At 41.7% G+C, this 9,620-nt stretch overlaps 2 protein-coding genes across 4 annotated transcripts; both read left to right on the top strand.

The window, feature by feature from the left end:
* Positions 1–739: 739 nt before the first annotated feature.
* LOC6049202 (reticulon-4-interacting protein 1, mitochondrial) lies at positions 740–4,737 on the top strand. Of its 3 annotated transcripts, none has more exons than XM_038256678.1 (7): positions 740–934; positions 1,370–1,450; positions 1,511–1,664; positions 2,911–3,624; positions 3,705–3,713; positions 3,774–4,168; positions 4,224–4,737. In XM_038256678.1, exons 1-7 carry the CDS (start codon positions 887–889, stop codon positions 4,308–4,310), a joined length of 1,488 nt encoding a protein of 495 aa, XP_038112606.1. In that variant the 5' UTR covers positions 740–886; the 3' UTR covers positions 4,311–4,737. The 3 variants fall into 3 exon arrangements, with proteins under 3 accessions (XP_038112606.1, XP_038112608.1, XP_038112607.1); XM_038256680.1 differs by having other exon boundaries at positions 741–934; positions 1,224–1,450; XM_038256679.1 differs by lacking the exon at positions 3,705–3,713 and having other exon boundaries at positions 745–934.
* Positions 4,738–5,481: 744 nt separating this feature from the next.
* LOC6038533 lies at positions 5,482–9,620 on the top strand. The gene is made up of 2 exons (XM_001848269.2): positions 5,482–6,904; positions 9,321–9,620. The coding sequence occupies exons 1-2, from the start codon at positions 5,632–5,634 to the stop codon at positions 9,470–9,472; spliced, it is 1,425 nt and encodes a 474-aa protein (XP_001848321.2). The 5' UTR covers positions 5,482–5,631; the 3' UTR covers positions 9,473–9,620.

Below are 9,620 nucleotides of genomic sequence, written 5' to 3'. Positions count from 1 at the left end.
TGAAATATTGCCACTTTTAAGCGATTTTAAATTTTAATGCTTTCATAATCAATTCTTCTGAAATCAATTTTTCAACTATATTAATAAATAAGATTTTTATGTTGAAACACTTTTAATGAAAAATACAACAATAGAGGAGAAAAGCAACTCGCGACAAAATTTTGAGGCTAGAAATTTTGACAGGTATGATTTTCATAAAGTATTCGCCTCCTTTTCTCTCCCACAAAAAAACTGGAGACAAGGTAGCTGTCAAACTAGGCCAAAATGTTAAAGTCACTCACAAAATGAACTTTGAGTGATTTGAGTTCATTTCTGACGTCACGATTTTCTCCTCTATAGCTCCCCTATGTGGTCGTATCTATTCCTGCACGTCCAATATAATGTTAAGGTCCGTTCACACTTATCCTCGCGATCGAAGCTAAAGAAAGAATGAAACGCCACTCAGTGCCGGGAACTCGAAGCAGCAGTAACAGTCTCGGAAACGTCATCCCCACGAAAACAAAATCGATTTGTTTTTATTCTAGTTTTATCACTAGAAAATATGTAGAAAAGCTGGAAAATAGGTGTAAAAGTCTCCAATATTGCATGAATTTAGCTAGGGAATAAAGTATCGTAAGTTGTGATTTTAATTTGATGCTAAAAATTGTTGTTTATTCAGTGTAAATAATCAAATTAGCTGTTATCACGTTTGATTCAAAGAAAACTTGTTTAACGCTAATGAAATTCCTTTATTCCCTAGAAGAATGAACAAAAACCTCGAAAGACCACCGAAAATGCATTGAAATCGATGCTAAAACATTGATGTTCGAGATTGTCCCTGATAACTGAGAATATTGCCCAATTGGCTCACCTTCAACAACTTCCTAAACGTTGACAAAAGTCGAAAATGGACGAATTTCGGAGCCGTCTCGGAGAATCGGCAGAAGTGTTGAAGGTAAGGCATTCTAGCAGCTTTGTTTGTTCTTGTTGCATGCACTTTATTTTTGTTGGTTTTGATGTTATTGCACGTTTTGTATTGTAGACTAGTTGGCGCACTCATTTGCATATTTTTGGTAACGAGAGTTATGTAACCCCATTTAAGTACCTGTAGTTGATGTTGGTTATGGTTGCAAACAAATCGAAATACATCTCAATAACTGTTGCTCATTTGTATCTTTCTTTGTTCATGCCTCTTCCATCACGATATCTCTGTCGCGGGTGATCGATCGATCGTTGCGGATTAGGGTTTGATGTTCTAGTGCGATAAGATAATGTAACATAGCTATAACCGGGCGTGTGGAACAATCGTGTATCAACCAGCTTGTGAAAGTTGTGTTTCGGGCATTAATCAGCTGTTTCTTCCCGCATTGCATTTGGGTGATCACAACAGTCCAACCTCAGCATGGCCACCGAGAGCGGGATGCGCGTTGTGCGACAATACTCGGACGAGGGACGCAACTTGGCCATCAGGGTAAAGGTTCTGAAGCATTTGGCTTGAGGATTTGGTTAAATTGTTTTGTTTTGCTTTTAGGCCATCAGTGAAGCCAACAGCGAGGCAAGTTCTGCCGCGAGAAATGTTATGTCTAACCTGCTGGCGCTGCTTCAAAGACTGAAAGACACTGCCAAAGAGGTGGCCGATCCCACCATGATCTACGAGCAGCTGAGGATACTGTTTCGGGATGAGAGTAAGTACAAGCAGTGTTGACAAAGTGTTGCTTTTCTCTGTTGCGGACGTAAAAACCAAGTGCCTAAGAATGAAGCGTTATGCACCGAAGGCAGTTGAATTCCGGAGTAGGACGAATTGAAACAATTGGAAAATGTCACATATCTTCTGAACAAGATCAACACAAACAGATAATGTTGTACAACCTGCCCACGATTCAAATAATAACCAATAAAACATTGGTTTTGTAAGATGCAGCTGAATATTAGAGTGTAACAAAAATGACTTTTTGGCGGGCATTCAGGGGTTTGTTCCGGTGGGCATACTGAGCCTAAATCCCAAATATGAGCTTGATTGGACGTAACAGGAGCTGGCGCTCCGCCTTTCAATTTTAAATGGGATTTAACCCGTAAAAATAGATTTTTCAAAAATGTCACTTTTTGAGGCATTTGGCCACCAATGCGTTTACCAAAAACATCACTGGCGTGTAGGCGTGGGACCGATTTTTCGAAAAAATGCCAAACTTTGAAGGTCTGTACCGAGCTCCAGGATGCTCCAAACTTCAATGTTATTTATACCAAAAGATGCGCAAGGATCTGGCCTACACGCCAGTGATGTTTTTGGTAAACGCATTGGTGGCCAAAATGCCTCAAAAAGTGACATTTTTGAAAAAATCTTTTTTTACGGGTTAAATCCCATTTAAAATTGAAAGGCGGAGCGCCAGCTCCTGTTACGTCTAATCAAGCTCATATTTGGGATTTAGGCTCAGTATGCCCACCGGAACAAACCCCTGAATGCCCGCCAAAAAGTCATTTTTGTTACATCCTACTGAATATATTGCAGATCTCCTATTAAGTATTAAGGTTGGCATCAAAGGCTACAAACGAAAAAACGGAGCATATCGTGAGAAATACGGATAGTATTTCGGTCCTGTTCATGGGATTTTTTTTGAGTGTATGGCATGTTTTCCAAGATATCTTTACAAGGCGTGAAAAAAAAACAGTAAATCTAAAAGTGCTTCAATACAATATAGTGTGTAAAAACTCAACCGCAACAAAAAGAGAGAATCGTTTAAAAATTGTACTCAAAACTAGATAAGCGATTACGAGTATGATTTGATATTTTACGTCCGTACTAGAAGAACAGATTTCCTCAGCACGTTCTAATTAAGGTTTTCACGTTCTTTTAAAATTATTTTGAGTCGAGAATCAATTAATAAACATGGCAAGAATGATGGTAAATGTATAACTTCGAATTTCTCTCTTCAGTCTCCCGCAACAACGCCTTCTTCATCCTGGTTGGGCTCGGGTTCGGAACAACCGGCGGCGTCTTGCTGGGCTTTTGGCTCGCCCGACCCCATCTGGCCACCCCGATCATGAAATCGATCGCGTGCACCTCGTTCCGCGATCCGGACAACGTGGTGGTTTGCAACACTTCGGTGCCTCAATTTGAAGCTTCCAGCGATATTTTGGTGCGCGTTCGAGCTGCCGCCCTGAACCGGATCGATCGCCGGATTGCGTTCGGCTATGGACGAACGTTGCGTAGATTGATACGCAACTACGACGTTAACTATAATCCGGAGCTTCCGCTGGTGCTGGGACGGTCGTGTGCCGGAATTGTGGAGGCCGTTGGGAAGGGCTCGAAGAGTGGGCTGGAGATTGGAGACGAAGTTTGGCTCGCAGCACAGTGGTACGAGTCGGGTGCGGCTTCGGAACTGGTTGTGGTGCCGGAAACTAGGATATCGAGGAAACCGTTTTTGATTGGGTTTGAAGGAGCTGCCAGCTTACCTTATAGTGGCTGCATCGCATTAAGCTTGATGGATTCGCATGGGCTTACGGAACACACGTGCAAGGGAAAGCGCATTCTAGTTCAGGATGCCTGCTCACCCGTTGGCTGCGTAATTACCCAACTAGCCCACAAATGGGGAGCCAACGTTGCGGTTACTTGCCATACTCGATCGGCACCGGTTATTCACGAATTGGGTAAGTTATTGTTCAGTTATTATTTAATTGCTAGAAATTTTCAAAAATAACATGCTTTCTATCCTCATAACGCAAATCAGAAGAGAGAGGTACAATTAAATAACATATAATAAGAAAAGATAAGTTTAACACCCAATTTCCATTCTCAGGCGCCTCCGACATCATCGTGTTCGCCAACGAGCACTTCCGGTCGAACTTTATCGACGTGAACGTGGAAAAATCGAACCTCATCAACGAGCTCGCCAGCCGGGACAAGTTCGACTTTATCTTTCTGACGACGCGCATCGCGTACGATTACAAATTTCTCGAAAAGTTTCTCGCCAAGCGGGGCGTCATCGTGGACGCCGTAGAGCCGGAACTGGCCTCGGATGAGTACGGGCCGCTGATGCGACTGCTGCTGGGAGTGCTGGTCAAGCTGAAGAAGACGGCGTCGGTGATCTTTCGAACGCACCCCGACTGGGGTGGTCCACACGTGTGTCACTTGGTGCTGGATCGACTGGCCGGATTCGTGAACGACGAAACGCTTAAAACCGTCGTGGATCGAGTAAGATCACCAGCTTAACGCAGTAGAACAATTCCTAACTTTGCTCTTTTTTAAGGTCTACACCCCGAACGAAGTCGAGCAAGCTCTGGATCATATCTGCAGCGAAAAGAGTATTGGCAGTACCATTATTACCTTCCGATAGGAGCAAACATACAATTTCTACCGTGGGAACAACACTTTACAGACAGAACAGAACGCAAACCATATACTTACACCATACTGACTTAAGCATTACAAAACAACGTTTTCATCTTGTGGCTACAACTTTACACGCTATTTGTATACGTGGTATTCTCGTCTAATCAGCTATACAAAATATCTACAGGTTCATTTTTTATCTCGTACAATATCAGAATCGAACACCGTTTTTCAAAGTATACATTTACACCGTTTTTAAAGTGTGCTTCCTGCAACTTGTGTACATAAAAGGGTTCCCCCGATCCTTGCCATGTAGTGTTAGGTTCGTTGTTTTTTTTCAGTTTTAGTTGTTAACAATTCTAGCGAAAATATTTTCCAATTATACAGTCTAGCTCTAAACGATCATTGCAATAAATGTGACGAATTAATCATTAGTTTTTCTTATTTAGTTAGAACGGAAAGAAATCATTGTTTCATTACTTAATGTTAACACATTTTTAGAACACCTCGCCCCAGATGACGGCAGCTTCAAAATTTCAGATAAGGCGAGGCAACACGTTGCGAAGGTTGCGGGGCTGGACGCCTATGAGAAGATATCCATCCAGGCCAGCGCTCAACAAGCCATTAGCCAGTCTTCAACTGATTACTGAGCTTAACTGACGAGCACCATTTGTTCCTACACTAACCGATTAATCGTAATAAATGAATAATGTTATAATCCATTACCTGCCTCACATATCAGAAATTTCTCCAGACTTGAAAGCCCAGTCCAAATTTTAGCTACCTTGGACATTAAAATGAATTTTCATCGAGACATCCATGTGACATCTATCGAAAATGCAACACTTTTGGTTACTCTTTCTTTGTCAACGAGGCATTTGGTAGACATCAACGAGCTTGTCGTGTCTGGGAACTTGCTTGATGATCTCATCGGTAATAGAGAAGTGAATTAAGACAATCTGTTCAAACCGCGGTGTCTCCTACATTATTTATATAATTTTCAAACTTTTTTTAATTAACTTGCAAATGTGTGTGATAAAAATACCTGACAAAATTATTTCAGTGTTTCATTCTAATCGACCACATTTATTTCGACTTTTCTCCTACACCCACAACTTCATTCGGTAAACAAACAAAAAGTTTGACATTTCTAAGTGCCTCCAGTCTTCAAGTATCACAAGCATCTGAAGTGGTTCTTTTCGTTGCGTTTCGTGTAAATTTGTGCGACTTTTAACTAATCAACTACTCGAACATTTTAAAAGCTGAAATTCAGAATTTTAAAACGTGTCACCCAGCATTGATGGCGAATCCAAACTAATGACGCCATGGATTCCGTAAGACACTACCAGCACCAGTCCGACAAATCCGAGTTTCGATTCTGTGTGCTGTGTCTAGCTAAACCTGGGGCCGGTGAATCGCTCGTCGAAATCCACAGCGGAGAAGGTCTCCAGCGCAGCTTGGAGACCCTGATCCGGCGTTACTTCACCGAGGAAGTTCCCCGGGTTGACGCGGGATTCGTGTGTTCCGTTTGCTGCCGACATCTGGACAGCTTTCATCAGTTTTATCTGCGGATCAAGGACATCCAGTGGAACCGCAAGATGAGGACGTCGGTGGACGAGCGGAATTGCAGTAGCTTGGAGCACGGACTCCGGATGGAGATGACAATCAAGGAGGAGAAGCCGGATGAGGGATTTGAAAACTTTGGAAGTTCTGCGGAAGTTGAGGGATTGAACAACTTTTTAGAGGAGCAGTTTGCCCAACAGACGGATCAAAACGGGAATGGACCGATGCAGAATCGCCTGCTGGACACGATTGTGAACGAGTTTCAAGCCAGCTCGATTCACACTGGCGGTGACACTGGTGAATGCAGCAACCATCAGTACCCGAAGCGGGTTCGAAGAGAAGTTCCTGCCACATGGGAAGAAAACAATCCAAGGCAACAAGAGTTGGAGTTCCTGGAAGAGGAACTATACGAGTACGATAAACCACCTGATGAACAGATCCAGACCCAACATTCGGTAACTCTTTCTCCGATGGAAGAGCTGGAACGGCTACGAAGGGAGAATGAGTGGCTCAAACGCCGAAACCACCATCTCGTAGCTCGGTTGCGGGATGTTCACGCTCGAAACGATAACCTTGTTCAGATCAACCGAGAACTTACGCACAAGCTGCGTTCTGTCAATCCCAATGCATTGAGTAAACCCATTCCAACGATACAAGAAAACATCTGTCCTGCGGAAGTTCCCATCAAGCATGTCCAGATTAATCCGACCCAAGCATCGCCATCACCATCGTTGATCCTACCACAGAACGAGGAACCTCCAAAATTGATTTCACTTTGCTCCGCTTACTCTCTGGACAACGGTGACGTCGTCGTCTGCGACTCTATCATTCCGGCCCGCACGATGGAGGAGATTGACACGACCGAGCGGGGCGAAAAGTACGACCTCAAGTTTGTGAGCCGGCTGGCGGTGGCGCTGTGGGGCCACGAGCGGCTTGCCGTGAGCAGCGTTACCGGACGGAAATCAAACAACAACCCGAGCAGCAACCCGATGCCGACGATCCAGCTGGAGCCGGAGAAGTTGAGCTTCATCAAGGGTCAGTATAACGCTGGTTAAACTGGTGAATCAAACCAAATTAGTCCCATAATCCCAAATCATTTTGATATTCCGGTTTAACCGAGAACCTTATATGAAAAACTTTTAAGGAACTTCTTTCCTTGGTACCTTGGCTTGTACTACACAGCAAGTGCAGCGCTTCTCTAATAAGGACGTAAGATTAAAGTACGCTTTTGGGTTGTTCTGCATTGACATCGCATTTGATGTACAGCCCTCAGGCCTTTGTTCTTTGTCAAAACAACATCACACATTTTTGTTCGTTTACGACAGGAACACTAGTTGTATACCAGCCCCTTCAGGATCTTATCCGATGTCGAATGTGGACTTTAGACATCCAAAGTGCATACAGAGCTAGAAGAGCAGGTATCTCGTCTGCAATATTAATCGCCATGTGCCATTTGATCATATAATTTCTGCGGTTTCTGCCTCTATCGCGTTGTTTCAAAACCTCTCTTTCATCGAGTCTTTTTCCTCATCTCACGCATTTGACCTTCTCTTTCAGATCTTAGTGAGAATCTAGAAAATCTGTTTTCAATTTTTGTGTTTTTCGATTTGGGTAAAACGTTATTCATTGATTCCTTAGGTCAAATTAAGCCATTACGAATCATTGTTTTTTTTCGTACAAGTCTCCATTAAAGTTTAGTGGCAGTCCGAAGAAAAGTGATATGCAAGTATACAAAAATCTGTAAATTAATATTTTAAAACCTTTTTAAATTGAAATGTTGAACCCATAGTTGGTAATTTTTTTTGTGATTTCATTTTTATGTTCCAACAAAATATTATCATCACAATCATCTGAGTTGGTGGGGTTCATCATGTGAAAGATAATTCAATCCAAAAAAGTTGGAAAAAGTCACTTTTTACTTAATCACGAAATCCGACATATGCCTATATCAAACCAACATAATCTGTGTTGCATTAATTAATGCTCAAATTTGTACCCAAAAATATATTGCTTTACTTTCAAGACAAATTATACAAAAAAATATATATTCGATTGACTGGTTTCTTCCAACTATGATTTTGGGGAAATTTCGAAGAAGCTAGACATCTGGTAAATTTGATCCGGATATTTTTTTATGGAAGTCAAGTTTTGGTAAAATATGTAATTCAAAGTCCCTCAAAACATATTCATAAGAAATTTGGTGGATATCAACATGAATATGTCAATTTTCAGCGAATTTTCTGAAGAAATATCCTATAAAATCGATAAAACATCTACAAAAAAAAAGTTGCATAGCTAAATGTCGAGAAAGAGGCCTTCTTTCATGGTGCCAAAGATCTGACTTGCCGATTATTTTTTTGTTGTTATCTTAACTTTGTTCTACGAAACAAACCGTGATAAGTGCTCTAAAAATTGCAGGCCCAATTCAGACTTAGTCCCGATTTGCTCCAGATGACGGCACTTTATTCCGGAAAGTCTCAAAAATTCCTAACACGAATCTTGCTTTTTTTTTGCTTACCGTTTGGGACATACAAGATTAGAGCGGCAGTGAAGCGTAACAGTACGATTTGCGCACCCCTTTATTCGAAATTTTGTCTGAAATTTTCTATCATACTCTCAACAACGGCCCAATTGTGTACCCCTGAAAAATTCTAGGTTTAAGATATATATAAGTCTCGGGTTAGTTTTCAATAGGTCCTATGCGGCAGTTGTAAACAAAACCGTTTTTTGATAGGTTCTCGAATCTATTTACGAATTATCAAATTCAAATACGCTTGAATTGTTCCACTTCCGAAACGCCAACGTGAACTCAAGCACCTGGCCACTGCAGAAGCGCTCCCCTAACACGGACGTAAATGTTAAATACCTAGAGTGCATAGAGTATTTTTGACGTTCTTCAACTCTCTTTTAATCTTCTGTGTTCTGTGTAATCTTAGATTTGGTTTTGTTTTTCGTGAGAATACTCGTTCTCCGTATCCAGTGTTTTCTTATTGATAAGAATGAGGGTAAGTGGGAAGGGGTTTCGGACTGAAGGCAAAAGTCGACTTGTTACTCAGATGGTGTAGAAGACCGAGCTTCCAACGGGTACCTGGAATGTATTTTTAGACAATTTGCCAGGATTCATTTGTTTGGTAAATTTATATTGTTATTCTTATACCAAACGGTTTCTTCCGCAATCAGGTCATTAACGTTTTATTGGGATATTTAGGTACATGTATCAATTCACTAGGAATTCGCTGTACAGCTAAATGATGTTTGTAATGACTTAGGAATTTCTTTCTCTGATAGAAATTGTCCTGAACTTTTCGTAGTTATGTTCCTAAAATGCATTTCTTAGCACCTGTCATTCATGAACTTTGCAGCTTCTTCAGCAATACAGATCTTGCTTGAATTCCATGTTTCCTTTTTTCTAATGGTGATCTTCATTTTTATATATTTTTCCCTCCCACAGAAAAGGTATACAACCGAGCGATCCTGGAAACGAACGACCGCCTGCAGGCCATGGCCCGGTTCGAGGACGCGCGCATCAACCGGCTGCTGAACATCAAAATTCAAAACACCAAGCGCAAGAAAACTCCGCACTCACCCAGCAACATCGCGTGACCCCCGCCCCAGGACGACGGCTGCAATTTTATAGTTTTGTGATTCGGCATTTGACACCCATAATCCTGCTTGGTATTAGTTTAGACGCACTTCACACTGTATAATGAATAATAAAAGCTTTACTTTCTAATAAATACGCAAAACGAAA

This window comes from Culex quinquefasciatus, chromosome 2 (assembly GCF_015732765.1).
Source record: "Culex quinquefasciatus strain JHB chromosome 2, VPISU_Cqui_1.0_pri_paternal, whole genome shotgun sequence".
NCBI classification, from domain to species: Eukaryota; Metazoa; Arthropoda; class Insecta; order Diptera; family Culicidae; genus Culex; species Culex quinquefasciatus.
The sequence above is the reverse complement of the archived record's forward strand: the minus strand, read 5'-3'. Positions and strand labels throughout refer to the sequence as shown.

Bases quoted from the DNA above. Each gene is read 5' to 3' on its own strand.
- LOC6049202 (XM_038256678.1), top strand. From the start codon at position 887: ATGGACGAATTTCGGAGCCGTCTCGGAGAATCGGCAGAAGTGTTGAAG. The intron at 935-1,369 runs GTAAGGCATTCT...TGATCACAACAG, and splicing joins AATCGGCAGAAGTGTTGAAG to TCCAACCTCAGCATGGCCAC. The intron at 1,665-2,910 runs GTAAGTACAAGC...TTCTCTCTTCAG, and splicing joins GATACTGTTTCGGGATGAGA to TCTCCCGCAACAACGCCTTC.
- LOC6038533 (XM_001848269.2), top strand. From the start codon at position 5,632: ATGGATTCCGTAAGACACTACCAGCACCAGTCCGACAAATCCGAGTTT. The intron at 6,905-9,320 runs GTCAGTATAACG...TCCCTCCCACAG, and splicing joins GAAGTTGAGCTTCATCAAGG to AAAAGGTATACAACCGAGCG.